This window comes from Brachyhypopomus gauderio, unplaced genomic scaffold (assembly GCF_052324685.1).
Source record: "Brachyhypopomus gauderio isolate BG-103 unplaced genomic scaffold, BGAUD_0.2 sc51, whole genome shotgun sequence".
Taxonomy (NCBI): domain Eukaryota; kingdom Metazoa; phylum Chordata; class Actinopteri; order Gymnotiformes; family Hypopomidae; genus Brachyhypopomus; species Brachyhypopomus gauderio.
The window spans coordinates 1,712,103-1,732,500 of NW_027506876.1; the positions used below are offsets into that span (position 1 = coordinate 1,712,103).

At 43.8% G+C, this 20,398-nt stretch overlaps 1 protein-coding gene across 6 annotated transcripts in view; it reads left to right on the forward strand.

Annotated features, from left to right (window-relative positions):
• The window catches only part of smtnb (smoothelin b), a 69,476-nt gene that overhangs the window by 38,014 nt on the left and 11,064 nt on the right, over positions 1–20,398 (forward strand). For all 6 annotated transcript variants that reach the window (XM_076987217.1, XM_076987216.1, XM_076987221.1 and 3 more), the window contains 4 exons: positions 2,515–3,038; positions 5,680–5,728; positions 6,438–6,989; positions 12,055–12,128. In XM_076987217.1, coding sequence (XP_076843332.1) covers positions 2,515–3,038; positions 5,680–5,728; positions 6,438–6,989; positions 12,055–12,128 — 1,199 coding nt within the window. The remainder of the gene's footprint in view (positions 1–2,514; positions 3,039–5,679; positions 5,729–6,437; positions 6,990–12,054; positions 12,129–20,398) is intronic.

Genomic DNA, 20,398 nt, shown 5'->3' on the forward strand with positions numbered 1-20,398 from the left:
GCCAATTTGATTTTGGAGTTTAAGTGCTTTGTTCTTTCCCAGTCTAGCTGCTCAACAGTCCTGCACTGTTTTGAGAGCGCCCTGTTTTACACACCGACTGCCATTTTCGTATGAACTGCCCATGTGGCAGTGGTCTGTCTGGAAACTCAGTAGCGGGCCTCTATTTCAGTACTTAAACTATTCAGCATCATGGCCTTTCTTTCTCATTGTAGCCAGGGGAACCATTTACTGAGGTTAAGAGAAACCAGATAATTCAGAACCACCCCAAAATACAGGGACTTCCTCTTTGGTCATAGGTGGTTTGGTGTCCTCCGGGACATCCTTTCAAAGCCTCTGAGCAGCAGGCATTTGTCCTCTTAAAATGTCCCCACACAATGAACCCAGCGAATGGCCAAATTGCAATAAACAAGAAAATATCCAAACTTCCTATAATTCAGCCTAAACTATGGTGACTGGGGTCACTTGTTCAAGGCTGACATCCACGCTACTGTGGTCTGTCTGTGTAAGTGGCCGATTGTCTAAAAGAGGCCTTTTGTTTTTTCTGGTGGAGCAGAATGTGCTTGGGGTTTGGAGGTTGAAACCTCACGGCCTGCCTCGCAGCCCATGGTAAACAAACTTCACACAACAGCAATCAAGTAAGGCCTGCCTCTCCCTCCCAGCTGACGCCACGGCTGTGTGTCTACGTGTTTCATATTTATAAAAATACATATATAAATACATAGTCATCAAAGCCTGAGCTGATTGTCCCTTGAACCCCAAAGATTATTTTAGTGGACAGTGCTTTGAAAGCCTCGCTTCATGGAGCAGCGTGGGTCTGTGAGACAGCGACAGAGCTTCCTCACCAGATGGGAAAAGTATCAGGATGTAGAGGTTGACCGAGCTCCCAGGAATGACAGGGATCTGCCTAGACGTTTTATGACCTTATAGGAGCATTAACGTGACCGGGGCCTCTCCCACGGGACGGGACTCTCTGATGGTGACAGCAGATTTAGAGGAAATACCTTGAAATACTGCATCTAAAAAAAACATCTGCATCTTAATCTTTCCTTTGCTCTCAACTTTATTACACATTTATTTCCTGTTCTTTAGGGCTGAGGTAGAACAGAAAGTACTTTTATTAGATTTACTTTTAAACCATTTATTATAACTATTTTTGCCATTTTTTGCCCTTATACCCTTTAACTATGAGAGGAAACGTGTTGTGCTCCCACCAGCACTTCCTGTGCTTGGATCCCCCTCTTCCTGTTCCAGTGCTGTCTGTGCACCCTGCGGTCATGTCTGTGTACACACGGAGAGTGACAGGAAACGTCCACATATCCACCCTCACAACAGCCTTTATAGAACACACACCAAAAATGTACTGGGGCATTCCTTGGGTTCGGGACCCATTCATTTCCAGAGGGAGAGGGAGAGAGAGAGAGGGAGAGAGGGAGGGAGGGAGGGAGAGAGAGAGAGGGAGGGAGAGGAGAGAGAGGGAGGGAGAGAGGGACAGAGAGAGAGAGAGAGGGAGTGTGTGTGTGTGTCTCAGCCCTTTCATTTTGCCCCTTACCCTTTTGTCTATGTTAACTCCCTTTTAACATGTGGTTCTAAAAACATTCTGACTGACCGCTGCTGCCCCCCAGTGGCCCAGCTGTGTCAGCACTGCTGAGCTGAGCCCCTCCTGTGTCCCCAGCTCACACGGGCCCAAAGACCTGCCGCCGTGTGCTTACACATTTGAGAGGTCAGCGAGAAGCACAGCCCACAGCCTTGACTGCCCCCCCCCACTCAGAGGAGCTGACCTCTCAGTGACTCTTCCTCCGTTACACAGACACAACAACTCTGGGAACTGAGCTCCAAGCAAATAGAGTATTTAAAAAAATACTTTTAAATGCTTCCCGTGCTTGTGTGTGTTTGTGTGTGCCTGCGTGTGCGTGTATGTATGTGTGTGTGCTTTCTGTGGTTTAGCATATATGACAAAGTAATGCATTTCAGTCCAGTGCTCTAGATGCACTTTTCTTTACTAATTAACTTTAGGCGTGTGTGTGTTTGTGTTTACTTTAACAGGAAAGCCTTATTAAGATAAAGATCTTGTTTAAGTGAATCAAGACAAACTGTTCCGTTGCAGATTCTATTTATTTATGCGATTTGTTTGTCATTAGTAGACATAAACCTAAAATAAGTTGTAGATCTCTTTAGTATATATGTGTAGAGTGAATGTGTATGGTAAGAGGTTTAGAGTACGCTGTTCAGTGCTCTTCTGTGGAATCAATACTGGAGGGTCCCAAATTATGAGCACTTTAAAAAAATGACATCCACCACCATAACTTAACATTCTTGGAAAAGTTAGAGATTATTGTATAATTGTGATACCGTGCTGACAACAAACGTTTTGAACATCCACTTTGCGCCAGGTAGCAGGACTCAACCGTCTTAATGTTTGACATGTTGGAAGAACACACAACAGAACAAAGTAGTAAAACGTTTCACTTTGACTCCTCATGGAAAATGTGACTGTGTCTCCTGTGTGTGTTTTAGGCTCTGATTCTGACATGGTGTTGGTATTGGACCCGCTGGTCAGGGAGAAGGTGTCCGGCCCTTTGTCCATCTGCGCTCAGGGGGATGCTGGCTCTCCTCCATCTGACGCCCTACCTACGTACCAGGACTGCTGTGACTCTGCGGAGTCCGTCCAGAGAGGAGACTCCTCGTGCCGTGGACGCTTGGATTCGATCGGCCTGGAGCAAGGGTTCAGCTCTCAAGTCAGCTTCAGGCCCACTCCCGTATCAGATATGTCGGAGCGAGACGGAACGCCTGGTTGGGACGCAGGGGCGGAGCCAGGTGGGGTGGAGCCGGGAGGGGGCGGAGCCTCACAGAACACAAACTCGGGGTTGAGTGATGATGCCTCTGGGCCTGGCAAGACTCTTGACCTGCACTCCGCCACAACCGCTAACACCAAGACCAAAGACGAGGACGTGAACGGCACGATGACGGCACGCCCCCAGAACCTGGAGCCAATCGTCTCCAGTGGAAGGCCTAAGGGCGGAGCTTTGAAACACCGCGAGGTGAGGCAGCTTGTGACAGTAGAGTGTGGTGGGAATTGGGGCTCAGGGCTGGTGCTAATGGTAGGATGGTTCCACCAGGGGGCGCTGTTCCACTGCAGGTATGGGACACACTGGCACTGTGACTCCCTCTCGTTCCAACACACTCCTCCAGTGCCCTGGCTTTCATAACACCTTCATTGTTTAGGCAGCGACCATAAACATCACTGTTTTATAGGTATCAAAGAGTCTTATGGGAGCTCAGTTACCGTGCTACATAAACAAGGTCCTTTTTCTTTAGGACGTTCTCTCTCTCCAATATAGTCGAAAACTGTGTTTATACTGTCACTAGTCTAGTGTGCAGCCCATCAAAGAGCAAACTTAAATCAGAAGAGTAGGACAGCGTATTGTTCCTCTGCTGAACAATATAGTGAGCAAAACTGCTACCGCAAGGGAATCTTGATACTGTATTTTTGGAACTGACAAACAGGAGAATCATGATTTTAATAGCCAAATCTGTGTTTGTTATTCATGGGACCTTATTAGAGAAGGAACTTTGACTTTGTGTTGAGATTCAAGAGTAAATTATCAGTAGGTACTTCTGTATCAATATGAAAATACAGCAGCTATTTAAATCTGCTCACAGTGCAGCTACTGAGGGGACATTGTGAGGGGTCAGCCACTTCCTGCACTCCACCGACCTGGTAGGGAGATGACGATGTGTTTATCAGGCAGAGCAGTGCTTTGGTCTTTGTTTAATTCATTGTTGTTGTTTTCTCTCCACATCTGTTGATGCCAGTGAAGATTAAGAGTAGACCTTATGGTCAAAATATTGTCATTTATAAACGACGTAAGGACTGAGAAGTCTATTGGTGATGAACAAAATTTCCTTCAGAATACATCATGTAAAATATCACCCAGAGGGAGTTAATATAAACCATGACTGAGACCAGAAAAATACTCTTTTTTAAAGCTACCTGAAAAAGCCTACAATAATCTATGGTGATTATCTTCAATCTACTCTGTGCTTTTGACAACAAAAAATGGAACAGGTGTCTTTCATCTCAACGTGTCAGCTCCTTCATCTCTGGATAGGAGACCACACTGCACCTTCTGTTCCATCCAGGACCTCCACACCATCCACACACACTACGCCATCACTATGGCCATCTCCTGACCTGGAAAACCTGAGAACTATAGTCACTCAACATCATGTTTAAGAGGAGGCTCCATTTATTTACCCACTCTCCACATAACGTCAGACCCACCATCTTATCCTCCTCTTTCTCTCTCACACACACACAAACTCAGTCTTTACTTTACTTTTTTGTTCTCTTTTCTCTTCATTCTCTACTTTTCACTTGTTCAGCTAAACAGAGATTTAATGATGAGATCTAAACATGACCACACTTCAGGAGCATGTACACACACACAGGTGCTCACAACATTTGAATTCAATGTTGTTTTTTCTTGATCGTTCTTGGTTTTCTGTTTCAGTGGCATGCAAAGGTTTCGGTGCCCCAGTCAAAATGTCTGTTCGTAGGAACAGTTAACTGAGTGGAGGATCTTCAGAAGGCACAAACATGTTAAGCAAGATTATTGATTAGATTAGATTATTATTGAATATTTGTAGAGGCAACCCAGGAAGGGGGCAACCCAACAAATCTGATCTCTGTTAACGTTTCCCAGCTGCCCAGCTCTGTAAAAATTTAAATATTTGATGACCACAAAGCAAGAGAAGACTATAAGGAGACAGCAAAGCATTTCAGGAGCTGTTTACTTGTAATGGAATTAAGAAATGGCAGCTAACATGAATTGTGGAGGTCAAGTTGATGTCTGGAAGGCCAAGAAAACTTTCCGACTGCTTGTATGACTGCTAGAAAGGTCGATCAAAATCCACACTGGGTTTTGGAGGACTGCAAAAGACCTTGTGAAAGATTTAGTAGACTAGAGTGCTGGTGGATTGTTCTACACCTGCTCAAATACGACTTTTATGAAGGAGTCATCAGAAGCTTCACAGCACAGTTCAGAATAGAAATACAAAAGAACACCTAAACAATTCTGGAAACAAACATCACACAGTCTGGGAACAAAAAATCCTTCTACAACAGGGTAACATGGGTAAAAATGCACACACACAATGCACACACACAAATATGGGTAAAAATGCCCCAGCAACTGTGACCCTTAGCTGGCTACAAAAAGTGTTTACAAGTAGTGAAACGTTCCGAAGGAGGTGTTACTAAGCACAGGCCATGTTGCTCACAACAAACTAGCAATCTGGTCTTCTGGAAATCAGGTTATGTATTACTTGCTTAGCTATTCACACTAACAGAAACCTTGGGTGCCCTGCAACTATATAACTATAATGTCTGTATGCAACTATACATGTGCATTAATACTCCTATTTTCCAGAATTCCCCATAGCAAGGTGGGGGGGAGGGGGTACTAATCGTGCATGACAGGCCGTAGACTCGACTGTTATCTACGAGGTGCTTGTTTTAACTAAAGTGCCCTTTTGAGTGCATATTACTCATTGGATAGTGCTGAAACCACCATAAGTAGTGCAACTGTGGTGGTAAGAGTTCCTGCCGTAGGCTCTAATTACGATGACACTTTTTGTGATTTGCGTTTTGTGATGAACTGATTATCCTCTTTATTCTAGGTCACATTAGGCATGGACACCTTGCTGTTCCCTCTGAAAAAAGATGCAGGTAATTCTGAATATTGTGGAGAATGTCCAAACAGTTTACTTTTGGTAGTGACATTTTCTATTACTAATTACGTCTCAATATACATGAGTGTTCTTACTTTTGTTTGTTGATTATCGTACAGTAAAATTAAACCTGCACCCACATCGTTCCTTTTCATAAGACAGACCTGCTTAATGTTTACATTCAGAGGGATGTGGTGTGATGGGGGGGTGTTCCCACTCCACATCCTGTCCCCTCATCCCAAAGCCCTCGCTCGTTCTCATGACCGAATAGGGCAGTTACAGAATGAAGCAGCTAAGGGGCCCAGTCCAGCGTGAGATTGTAATCAAAGCTCTATATTTTTTCCCTTTTTTTCTTCATTTCTTTGTGACTTTGAAGAAAGGTGGTCTATATGAGCTGTGGTACAAAGGAAATAAGAATTGGAACATGGCCAGAGCTGGGCTGTAATTCTTTGTTTCCCCCTTTGTGTGTCTGTGTAAATTTGTGCTTGGTCACCGGCTGCCGACATGTTATGTGTGCATGTGCAAACTGATGTGTGTACATACTTCTCTGAATACTGCAATCTTTAACTTTTTGCCCTTTTTCAATTTGTTTAAGGTGTTGTGTGCGTCCCGTCTTGTCTTGTGAGATCCTCTGGGTTTGGGATACGGATATCTTTGGCTGAGAACCTCTTTCTCATGGTCATTTTTTATCTACTTCATCTTTCTAGTATTTACAAACAAAACCACGTCCTGTCAGCCGCTGACCCGACACAGAGACACGGTCCGTGACACGGTGCGCAAGTTCACAGAGCCGTCAGACGCCTTGGACCAGAGGAGGACCAGGCAGCGGGACGGCCACGACGTCTCCTCTCCTGCAGACGCTCCTGCCAGCGGGAGCCTGGACGCCTCTCCCATCAGCCCTGCGCTCCTTCCGCCCTGCCTGGCCGCCCCTGCTGCCGGTGGGGGTAGTCGCAGCCACGACTCTCCCGCCCCGCCCCTGGCCTGTGCCGACCAATCGCTGGGGGTTGTGGGCGGGCCCCAGGGCGCCGCTGAACATGTCAGGAAGGCCTTGTGCAGCTCAGACGAAGGCCAGGCTCCTGAGGGAGAAGCATCTTCAGGGATAACAGAGTCTCACGGGGATCCCCAGGCCAGCATGAAGACTTTCTTCACCATCGAGATCAAGGATGGCCACACCATTACCCAGCATCCACCATCGTCATCCTCTGTGGCGGGCACCGCCATGCCACGGATCCTCTCCGGCCCTGGAGGGCAGAGATCAGGTAGGTACTGCCCTGCTCACACACTGACGGCACATTGAGGGTCACCTTCACTGAAAAATACATGCAACCTCTTAGTACATATTTGCATGCATGAGTGTGCATGAGCCGATAATGTCTTGACGGGTGTTTTTTGTTTGTTTGTTGTTTTTTTAACTTAATATATGTATCATGATTCTGCTCTTATGGCATATTTAATTCAGCAGTGCCATCACATCTTTGCTGAAGTAAACACTTTAGTTTATCTGTTCACATCAGATGTTAACTGCAGCAACACACATAAAGTTGATTTATTCTCATGTGTAAAAGGGACTTACTGTATCAAATCATTTCTTTATAGTTGGTTTACTGTGATGTAGATAAATTGCTATTATGGGCTTTTTCTCATCCATAATGTTGGAGAAAAAGCTTCAAATTCACTCAACACAGGCTAACCCTAACCCTTTATGTTGAAATGCATTCTCATATTTCCCCATAATTGACACAAAATCAAGAATCATCTTTGATGGATACTGGAAAGTGAAAGTGCAGGAGCTAATGTGGTGGAAATCTTAATATTTTCCTTAATGTTTCTCTGGCTGCTGGGAACTGAAATGGTACTGGTGTGTCCTTACTGGCCACTTCATTAGTGACAGCTCACAGAACCAGTGCTGACGTTGTGAAGAAGTGGGGTGTGAAGATAAACTCGTTCAGAACATAAAAATGTCACATTTTCCCCCATAAACCATTTTCTGTTCAGAGAATTAGCTACAGTCCTGCACATTATAGGCCCTATTAGACACAATTCAAGAGAAGTAAAAACACACACAACGTAGTGCAGAACTCAGAATTATGCCACAGTATAGCACGCACTTTGTTGCTTGACATGCAAATGTGATTTTTGTCTATTTTTCTTCCATCTCTTTAAATGTGTGTTTAATGGTAAGAAAATGGAGATCATATGAGGTACCCTTGGAAGGGTTCAGATACTGAGCTGAAGATACCCACATCAAGGTTTAGGCATTTAAATTGCATTAGGTAATCCAAACTTTCTTCAGAGATGTGCTATGCTTTCTGAGAGAGTTATGCAATGGATTTCACAGACGTCTTCCTGAGACGAGACGATCGGTTTCATCATTCACAAAACCACGTGTTCTTGGCTTCACTGGAAATGAGGCCATAAATCATTTGAATATTTCTATATATACTTTTTCTTCAGATAATAAATAAATAAGAGATAAATGATGACAGGAAATTGCAGAATAATTGCTTGATGTGTGTTTTATATTCTCATTCCCAATGTCTTCTGCTGCACGATTAGACATTTTTCTGTTTTTTGAGGGGTTATTATTTTTTTGGCTGCATTCATTCAGGGATTGTGCAGATGGAGCGATGAGTCACTGCAGACTGAGGGCTGATTTAACGCTGATGCTAAGAGGATTAAACACTAAGAGTGAATTGTGTTTACAGTTGTGGAGAAACACTGTACTAAAAGCTTTGCTTAGCAGTCCACTAACTAAGGGTTACTGCTCTGCAGCTGTGAGAAGGTTAACCAGATAAGACCATATCCCTATAATCAGAGGACAGCAACACTCTGCTTGCTTTCTTCATACACACACACGCCTACACACACACACACACACGCCTACACACACACGCACACTCACACACACACGCCTACACACACACACGCCCACACACTCGCGCGCGCACACACACACTCACACACACACACTCACACACACACACTCGCGCACACACACACACACTCGCACACACACACTCACACTCACACACACACACACACACACACACACACACACATGCTCGCTCTCTCTCTTTCTCTCTCTCTCTCACCCATGCACAGCTCTTCCTTATTTGGAAACAGTGCTCATCCTTCTCTAGATGTTTCATAGCCACCGTGTTTCCATTATCTCATTCAGCTCAGGCGTGTCGCAACGCAGTAGCAGTGTGGAGGGCATCATGGTGGGGACCTGATCCAGACCCATCTTGACTCGTAACTACAGCTCCATGGTCTTACTAGAGCTGTACCCAGCAGTCTGACACACATACAGGGAGCTGTAGGGTGTGATCACCACTCCAGACGTCACTGCAGTATAGGTCCGTCACACAGACTCTACTGGAACCGGGCTGGGTCTTTATTTGACCTCTTTCATAAGTAATTACTGATTAAGTTCTGGGCAGAGACATTCACGAGTCACTTTATACTAGCCAGAGTCATAGTCAAGGTTGTTGGTTGCATAAACTGATGCGTGTTCTCAGTCACAAAGATGCAGGTTAGTGCTTGATAGCTAATGTTTCTTAATTTACACTTTTCTGCACGTTAGCTAACAAAAAATGCCATTAGGGCAATGAGCACGCACAAAAGCCAGAGGTTCTTTACAGATTAATATTATACGATTAGAAAAATAGCTAGCGTGCCTAATGTGTGTGTTTTTAAGATGTTTCTTCCACACTGTTTAGCTAGCTTTATTTGATACTGCATATCTGTAGTCTGCATTTTGACCAGCTCCATTCATGTCTATGTCAGAAGTGCAACTAGAGTTCAAGTCTCTGGCTCCAGTCTCCATCTCTAGTTCTGAGGAACATTTGTTTTTACCCACCAGTGTAGTAGAACAGTTACCAGCGTTCATGGTAAAATTGACGCGCAAGTTTTAAACCTTTTCTGATCGCAGTAGATTCCAAAATTTCCTCAGTGTTGATATTTCCTCGAGGGATCTTCTGATAGTTGCTGATCTTGGAGACCTGGTCTTTCTGACGCTCATGATGGGTGGGTTCCAGCCTTATGCTTCTTTATGATTAAGCCACTGGGATTTTAAAGTAATTCTTCTGCTAAGCTGTGCAATTTGAGACCTTTATCCACAAGAATGTTGTTCTAGTTTTTCTGTTTTTCTTTTAAATTCATTCCTTGGCCTCAAAAATGCAGTTCTAAGACATATAGACACAGTTTCTTTGAGCTGCTGCCAGTATGTGCTAGTCAGAGATTTATTCCATCTATCTGGAGCGTTAAAGCTGACAGGCCCCATGCATTAGAAAGCTTTTTCAATTAAAAAATAAAAATAAAAACATAACTCATTACATGAACTTAATTCAACTTTTACTGCTTCAAATTCAGTGTGACCATGCATTTTACATTATATGTTAATACAACTTGGTGTGAGGATGTATGTGAGAGTGAAGTGTGTGTGTGTGTGTGTGTGTGTGTGTGTGTGTGTGTGTGATCACAGACCCAAAGAGCGCTGGATATCGTGTTTATGTTGGTGGCAACGTGACTTGATCTGCTCATTAATTTATAACTCTTAAGTGGTGCCAGGGTGGTTTACGTAACTGAATAACAGCCACCACCTCTTCCTCATCCCCTGTACCTCACCTCATCCATAAGTTTTAAATGTGTACAAATACTTGTCGACTGGTGGGAATTGGGCCTTTTTAATTTCTAAATATTTATGGTTCTGCTTTCCCTGGCATGACTTGACCATGACTTGACCACTCCACTACACGTTCTCCACTACACGTTCTCCACTACACGTTCTCCACTCCACTACACGTTCTCCACTACACGTTCTCCACTACACGTTCTCCACTCCACTACACGTTCTCCACTACACGTTCTCCACTCCACTACACGTTCTCTACTCCACTACACGTTCTCCACTACACGTTCTCCACTCCACTACACGTTCTCCACTACACGTTCTCCACTACACGTTCTCCACTCCACTACACGTTCTCTACTCCACTACACGTTCTCTACTCCACTACACGTTCTCCACTCCACTACATGTTCTCCACTCCACTACACGTTCTCCACTGCACGTTCTCCACTCCACTACACGTTCTCCACTCCACTACACGTTCTCCACTACACGTTCTCTACTCCACTACACGTTCTCCACTACACGTTCTCCACTCCACTACACGTTCTCCACTCCACTACACGTTCTCCACTACACGTTCTCCACTCCACTACACGTTCTCCACTCCACTACACGTTCTCCACTACACGTTCTCCACTCCACTACACGTTCTCCACTCCACTACACGTTCTCCACTACACGTTCTCCACTCCACTACACGTTCTCCACTACACGTTCTCCACTACACGTTCTCCACTCCACTACACGTTCTCCACTCCACTACACGTTCTCCACTACACGTTCTCCACTACACGTTCTCCACTCCACTACACGTTCTCCACTACACGTTCTCCACTCCACTACACGTTCTCCACTCCACTACACGTTCTCCACTCCACTACACGTTCTCCACTACACGTTCTCCACTCCACTACACGTTCTCCACTCCACTACACGTTCTCCACTGCGCGTTCTCCACTCCACTACACGTTCTCCACTCCACTACACGTTCTCCACTCCACTACACGTTCTCCACTACACGTTCTCTACTCCACTACACGTTCTCCACTCCACTACACGTTCTCTACTCCACTACACGTTCTCCACTCCACTGCACGTTCTCCACTCCACTGCACGTTCTCCACTCCACTACACATTCTTTACTGCACGTTCTCCACTCCTCTATACATTCTCCACTCCTCTATACGTTCTCATCTACACGTTCTCCACTCCTCTATATGTTCTCATCTACACGTTCTCATCTACACGTTCTCCACTCCTCTATATGTTCTCATCTACACGTTCTCCACTCCTCTATATGTTCTCATCTACACATTCTCATCTACACGTTCTCCACTCCTCTATATGTTCTCATCTACACGTTCTCCACTCCTCTATATGTTCTCATCTGCACGTTCTCCACTCCTCTATATGTTCTCATCTACATGTTCTCTACTGCATGTTCTCCACTCCTCTATACATTCTCTACTCCTCTATATGTTCTCATCTACACGTTCTCCACTCCTCTATACATTCTCTACTCCTCTACATGTTCTCCTCTATACATTCTCCACTCCTCTATATGTTCTCATCTACACGTTCTCTACTCCTCTATATGTTCTCCACTCCTCTATACATTCTCCACTCCTCTATATGTTCTCATCTACACGTTCTCCACTTCTCTCAGTTTTCCTTTTTGTTGTTTTCGACAGAGCTGACGCTTGGTCTGAGAGCAACACCATTCAAGATCAGCAACTCCAGCTTCTCGACAGGATCTTCCATTAAGGTACTGTGACGTTGCACTTTAGCCCAAACTACCCTAACTCAATCGACAACCAAATGATCATCTACTGTCCCACATATCACCTACAGCTCTTTGGTACTATAAAGTATTATAAAGATGCCATTGTATTTGCAGTTTTTTTGCACACAGTCCCCAGCCATTTGGGTCAGTGGTGTAATCTTTAGGGATCAGTATGTGTCAGTCTGTTAGTGAGAGGACAGGGCCTCTAAACAAATGGAGGATTTTTGTTGCTGGAAGACTCGAAACAGAAAGCAGGCGAAGAAAAGACCCATTTACAGCAAGGCCAAAGAGGTACAATCTGGAATAGGGTAAAATTATGAAGTATATGGTAGAACTTAAACTGCATCACAAACGTTTGAGGTCAAAGGTTTATGTGTAAATGACAGGTGTTCATATGGTTCAACTACAAATATATAGTAATAATGAAACTGTAGTCAAGCGGAGGACTGTGTGATCTGGGTGGTCTCAGACAGGATACACATGCTCTGAGCTCCTGAAACCACAGCCGTGCAGTACAGATTAGGGTGGCAGTGCTGGGCTTTAAATGGCATGATGCAGCCACCCAAAGCTCAGAACTACAATTAAGCAGTAAAAGGGACAGAAGTAAAACAAAAAAAAAGTTTTTAAGTGGTGTCCATTTGGGGAAAGATCTAAAGGACGAAGACCAGAGGTGAGTTTGTTTATCTATCAATGTTTTGGAAATGATTTAGTGGTATAAACTAAAAGGGTCATGAGAAGAAATAATAAAATACAGGTGACGTAATCAAGTGAATGTTATTTAAGAGCAGCCCCCCCCCCCCCCCCTCCCCAAGAAGACTATATTTAAGAGGAGGTTTCCTCACTAAAGGAAGGAAATCTGGACAGTTAAAATTATATCAACTATCCAACTAGAATAGTTTTATTCTAATCACTTACTCTCAGCATAGTTGAGACTGAACATAACAGTGCCTTTTGTTCACCTTTTTAGTCTGTGTTATTGGATATCTGGTAGCGTTGCTTGCAGGGAATTGCACTATTTTTGTTGCTGTGTTTTTGTGCCAAGGACATTGTGAGCTGTAGTATTTGTTGGGGAGTCAGTAGGTAGAGACGCCTGGGTGAGTCTTTCTGAAGCCTGCAACAGACCACAGAAAAATGCTCAGTGCCGACATGCGCTGGCGGGTAAAGGGACTGCGGCATTCATAATTAATGAGATATAATTGTAACTCATGTTTTATTCATTTTTTTCCAACATCTCACTGTATTGTCATCATTAGCTAAATTGCCATCAAATGACAGGTGATTATCCATAATCATGGTGATCATTTGTATGCCATGCTTAAAAGTTTGACTTATGCTGACTACATCTCTTGGCCGTATCGTTAGTTATATCCTGCAATAAGTGACGACATTCTCAGAAAACTGGATTATGCCATAGCTGCTGTTTTTCAAATCCTTAGCTGCTTATACTTTATTTGCAGGGTTGACTCTGTTGTCTCATCACTGGTATAAAACAAGTGATGATATTTTTGCATGGCCTTTTAGAGATATGCCTGATATTTTTAGATGCGTAGCTCTGTGTGTCCAGGACAGACAGTCGCTTGTTGGTTCTGTTGCCTGACACGCTGCAGCACTGTTGCACTTGTGTGCAAACCAAGACTGACCATTTTGACTTTGTCTGCATCTTTAAACTTTAAATCTTTAAGGGTGTAACAATATATAAATCCTGAGTGACTTATCAATCAATCAATCAAATTTTATTTATATAGCAGTCGTTGTCACAAAGCAGCTTTACAAGTGTCCGAGTCCTAGCCCCCAGTGAGCAAGCCAAGGGCGACAGTGGCAAGGAAAAACTCCCTAAGGGCATTAGGGGTGTGGGAAATTTTCGATTCTTAGATGCATCTCGATGCGCAACGTAGACGATTCAGAATCGATTCACAAATGACAACAATCGATTGTCTAGACGTTAGCTCTAACTGAGAACGAGCGGAAGTGTTGCTACGCACATAACAAAGACGCAAGAAGAGCGGCAAATCCAGCCGGCATTAACTTACTAAATCCTGGTTTATAGTAAACGCAGCGCGAGGGTCCGCTCGGCGAAAACGACGTAATCGCGGTGGCTCAGCCTGTGGGCGAGGGACAATTCGAGAGGTCGTGCACTAGAGGTCTGCGTGGGACTACTTTTTAATCCCACTCCCGCTTGTTTTAGTCCCGCTCCCGCCAATAAGTCGCCTGTTTTAATCCCGCTCTCGTCCGCTCCCGCTTGTTTTAGTCCCGCTCCCACCAAAAAATTGCTTGTTTTAATTGCTTGTCCCGCACCCGCCCGCCACATACACATTTCTGTCGCCCCCACCCGCAATCCTAATATGAATTGAATTAATTAAATTTAGTACTTTAAATTTTCTTATGTATTTATTAAAACATACCGATGGATCGCGCTGTCCCATTTCTTACCACAGTCCAAACACGTGCCGTCAGGTGACGTACACCAACACTTTCTGACATCTATCACAACAAGCCGATTTCCCTCTCCATTAATATGACTTCCATACATCAGACTTTCCTGTAGTTGGCTTAATTGTGGTGTATTTGCCTGTTTTAATTGAATTTCCCACCGCTGAAACTGGTTGACCATCTACAGTCTCTGCCATTTCTGTATCAAAATGACAAAATGACGCACACTTCATGTTCACGTGATCAGTTGCTTAGCCAATATTTTATATTTTATACTTACTTTTTAAGTAAGTATATATTTTTTATATTTTATACTTACTGAATGATTATAGTTGTTTTCATCCTGTTCCTTATGCATGGAAATCATTGCATTGTTATTATTATAATTTTCTAGACTATTAATTTGCGGGATTTTTCTACATGTATATGCGGTCCCGCTCCCGCATCGCCTGGACTAATTAAACTCCCGCTCCCGCCAATAACAATTTAATTCTGTCCCACGCCGCAAGATATTCTGATAGAGTGCAGACCTCTATCGTGCACCTCTCGAAATTTGTAACTTTGCACGCGCCGTGTTTCAGCGCAATGAACAAATGAATGAATGAATGAATGTTCGATTTATATAGCGCCTTTCCAGATTCCCAAGGCGCTTTACAATTTAACACAGGTACAAGTCACAGACAATCAATCACACACACACCGGCGAGAAGCGGCAGCCAATTGCGCACAGCGTACTCTCTACCGGAAGCCACAGCCCCCTGGGGGACTGAATGGGGTGCAGGAAGGGGAGAGAGGACAGACCCTAGTGGCAAAGCACCATCCACCACTGGGCATACAAGCACACACACACGCACGCACGCACACAGACACTACTTTTTATTGAACATAGAGACACAGACACACACTCAGGGAGAATTTTTTGTTGACTGCCAATTTACCTAACCTCCATGTTTTTGGACTGTGGGAGGAAACCGGAGATCCCGGAGGAAACCCACACAAACACAGGGAAAACATGGAAACTCCACTCAGATAGGGACTTGAACCCAGGACCCCAGTGCTGAGAGGCAAACGTGCTAACCACCAAGCCACCGTGTTGCAAAGTCATGTTTCATACACCTATACAAGGTGTAATTCAAGCACTTGTACGCCACTTTCAAGGTCCATTTCAATATTTCCCAGCACGTTAAATTTAATAAAGTTAAATATTTAAACATATACTCTGATTCGAAATAATTCCCTTTTGTTTATCACATTATTTAATGGCTGTTTATTTTCAAAACGCCCCAATCTTAACGTCTTCACATTCTCTCATGTTTCGTCCTGGAATTACAAGAGGCTCGTATTTGTTAACGTAATACAAGATAACTGTTCAGTCAGACAGCTATTTGTTGTGAAACGAACTAGTTACAATTTCAAGCATTTTCAGTACTTTAGCACAAAGCAACATTAAAATTCGCTTTGTGCTGTTTCATGGTGAAGGATTTGCGTCCGTATTCAGTCGTTGAGAACCAGGGCTTTCGTGCCCTGCTGCACACATTGGAGCAGAGATACAAAGTCCCGTCTAGGAGATATTATTTTTCAATATTTAGTCTGAAGTCTTGGAATCATTATTTTTATATAAGGAATGTGTTTAAGTTATTAGCTATTCAAAATATGCTGAAGTGTACAAGCATTATTTTTTATTAAAGCTGATGGCACAGAATTCTGAATGTGTATGAAAAGTTGTTTGTGATTTTGGTAAATTTCTGATTTTGTCTGAGGAGTTCTTTCAAAGTTTATTTTATTTGTATAGCGCTTTTAACAACTCAAGTTGTCGCAAAGCAGCTTTACAGGGTTTACAAGGTTAACAATACTATGGGTCCAGAACCCTAATGAGCAAGCCAAAGGCGACAGTGGCGAGGAAAAACTCCCTATGATGGTGAGGAATAGGAAGAAACCTCGGGAGAACCAAGACTCAAAAGGGAACCCATCCTCCATTGGGCGGCCCGTTAACACACAAATACACAAGTCACACATAATTCACACAATCAGACTAGGTAAAAGGTAGAATTGAAAGTTCTGGGTTTTGATATTGTCACTGTAAATGTCTGTTGATGAATGCCAGGCTTTCATTCCGTGTCGGAGCAGTGATGCTGGTATTGTAGGCTCCGACTGCAGTGTTACTCCCCAGGTGAACCCCGGTATCAGCACATCTACCGGCAGCCAGACCATCCCCCAGGTGCCTGCAGGTGCCTGTATCCAATCGTCTTGGGTAGAGCCATGCAAGAAGATAGATAATACAGACTGAGTGGACATGAATTTAAACCACCGTTGATTTAAATGTACGTAGCTCACGTGCCAGTGATCAGCATGTGGCTCCGGCAGACTAATCTATAGCAGCATAACTAAAGGGAGAGGTTCAGAGGTGACCACAGGCATGAGGGCTCACTGAGACATTGCTTTCCAGTCAAGTCATAGTCACAAATAGAGTGATGCCAAGACACAGCTGGATGACAGCATCAACATCTCAGATCACCAGAAATCTCAACGTCTGGGGGCCCCCAAGCCCCTACACCTTACAAGGGGAATTTTAGCTGAAGGCTTGACTAAACAGGTGAGTCTTAAGTCTAGATTTAAAGATTGGAACTGTGTCAGAGTCTCGGATTGGAGCTGGAAGGCTATTCCATAATTGAGGGGCTTTAAAAGAGAAAGCTCTGCCTCCGGCTGTAGTTTTACTAATTTTTGGAACTACGAGAAATCCAGCATTTTGGGAGCGCAAAGGGCGAGATGGGTTGTAGTAATCAATGAGTTCACTCAGATATTGTGGGGCAAGACCATTTAACGCCTTATAGGTTAACAGGAGAACTTTAAATTCAATGCGATATTTAATCGGCAGCCAGTGTAGTGCAGCGAGAGTGGGACTAATATGATCGAATTTCCTAGCCTTGGTTAGGACTCTAGCTGCGGCATTTTGTACAAGTTGTAGCTTCTTTATGGACTGTTTAGAGCATCCAATTAGAAGACTATTACAGTAGTCCAATCTCGACGAGACAAAAGCATGAACTAGCTTCTCTGCATCAGCTAAAGAAAGTAAGTGTCTCAGCTTGGCATTATTACGTAAATGGAAAAAGGCAGCCTTAGTGACATTGCATACATGTGTGTCAAATGAAAGATCAGAATCAATAGTGACACCTAAACTTTTTGCAGTAGATTTTGGTGTTACTGAAAAACCATCTAGGGTAAGGGGAATATCAGCCCAATTGCTTCTAACAGCTTTAGGCCCAAGAATCAGTACCTCAGTCTTGTCAGAATTTAGTTTAAGAAAATTAGACGCCATCCAGTTTTTAATATCCTGGACGCAGTTCTCAATCTTGAGAGTTGTGGTGGTATCATCTGGATTAGAAGATATATACAACTGAGTATCATCTGCGTAGCAATGGAAGCTAATACCATGCCTACGAATGATAGTGCCCAGTGGTAGCATATATAATGAGAATAATATGGGGCCCAGTACAGATCCTTGTGGGACACCATACTTTACTTTAGAATGCTCAGAGCATTCGTTATTTACTAGCACAAATTGGTAACGATCTGTCAGGTAGGACCTGAACCAGGAGAGTGCTTGACCTCTTATGCCAATGAGTGTCTCCAGTCTATTAAGTAGAATATTATGATCAATGGTGTCAAAAGCAGCACTGAGGTCTAGCAGTATGAGAAACGAAATGTGTCCTTTATCAGAGGATATTAAGAGATCATTCAGTACTTTAGTTAGTGCTGTTTCAGTGCTGTGATGAGCTCTAAATCCAGACTGAAATAACTCTAAGACATGTTCTGTCTGTAAGAAGGAAGAGAGTTGTGAAGAAACGACTTTCTCTAAAATTTTGGATATGAATGACAGATTAGAAATTGGCCTATAGTTGGACAGTTCTTGGGGGTTAAGACCAGGTTTTTTAATTAGCGGCTTGATGACTGCAAGTTTAAATGAACTGGGAACGTAGCCCAGGCTCAGAGAATAATTTATTATAGTAAGCAACGGTTCTACATTGCTGCGCAGTAATTCTTTAAGTAGATGGGTTGGTACAGCATCTAGTATGCATGTGGAGGGTTTAGCAGATTTCACCAGTGAAATAAGCTCCTCACGACCAATTGGGGAGAAGGACTCGAACAGGGCATCAGAGCTGACCAGACAGCTGTCAAGGTGCATTGGCATGTTGACAGGCTCTGAGATAGCACTACTAATGTTTTCCCTAATTTTATCAATCTTATCATTAAAGAATTTCATAAAATTGTTACTGCTACACTCTAGTTCTATTCTCAGGATATTGTTTTAAGTCAGCTGCTAGCACATAATTCTACTCTTGTGTGGACGCTGTGGTTTTGATACCACATATTTGTTTGTTGTTTGCACATAATGTTGGTTAAGAGTTGGCATTTGCCGAAATCTGTTAATTTACTGCAAACATGCTGCTATAGGTGCACTTTTTCAGTTTGTATTTCTTTGTTCAGTTCTCTGGAGTGTGTAGCCTTGTACTTGCCATATGGCTTTCATTTGATTAAATATAAAATAAAATGGGAGTTTTAAAATGGAAATAAAATTGAAGTTAATTCATGGATTGCTACTGCCAAGATGCATCGATAATCGTAATTCAATATAATTGAATCGCTGACCTCTGAATCATAATCGAATCGAATCGTAGAGTACTTGGAGATTCCCACCCCTAAAGGGCATGAGGAAGAAACCTTGAGAGGAACCAAGACTCAGGGGGGAACCAATCCTCCTCCAGTCACCATGACAACAATATCCTGCCATATCTTTGTGAAACCCATGGTTTACACCAGAGAGGCTTCTGGGTAGTTGGGGACTAGCCACTTTAGTATATCAGTACATCATACCTTTAGTATATCATTTTCAGATATCCGACGAGGGATTCAAGTAATTTTGCCTTAGTGAAAGATATATGTATATCTCAGTCAAACCAACGTAGCCTAATTAAATATTTACTGCGCGCTCAACCTTACCGTGTGATTCTAACCGTCAGGGCCTGTCTTGGACTGTGGCCTAGCTGTGTGCATGTGGGCTGAGAGCATACTTATACCAAGAAGCTGTTGAATGTTTGCAACAACCTGCATAGCAGAACTTGAGGAATTGTGGTCAGCCTTTGTTTATTTTACATTTGTGCACATTTGGTGCCTATGACTGGAATGAAGGGTGGTCACGTTGCCCATAGACTCGCTGTGTGCTGCCAGTGGAGGTGTGAAGGGTGGGGGGGCTAAATAAAGAGCAGTAGGGCTGGGAGGGGGGTAGCCACTAGAATAATGGACCGGCTGGTGATAAATAGACATGACTATGGCACCTGAGCTAGACGGGGGCCCTGGGCCTTTGCTGCCATGGTGACAGAATTCCAGGCCGGGTGATTGGTTCTCGTGTTCTGGCCCTTTGAAGAGAGGGATGTGGTGTGGGTATAAAGGGCTGAGGGTTTGCCCCAGACACTTTTCAGATGTGTTTCGTGTGGTCTGTGTGGTCTCTTTGTTTTCTTTGATTTTCACCCATATTTCATCTAAGCATTGCTGAAGTTAGAAAAGCACTCCAGCATTACTGTGAAGCCTGATCACCTGTTTGTTGGTCACCTACTGGGCTGAGCGCTAGAGTATCTGTGAAACTCACCATGCCTGGTGTCAACCTGGACATAGTGGCGTCCCTGCAGGATAAAGCAGCTCCGCTGAGCAGCTCGGATGAAGAGTGTGCAGAGTCTGGGCTGGAGGCCGTGATCGGAGACCTTCTTGTGGAGTCAGTAGTGGACCAAGATCCAGATGAGAACGTGGAGGATGGGGTGAGAGGACTG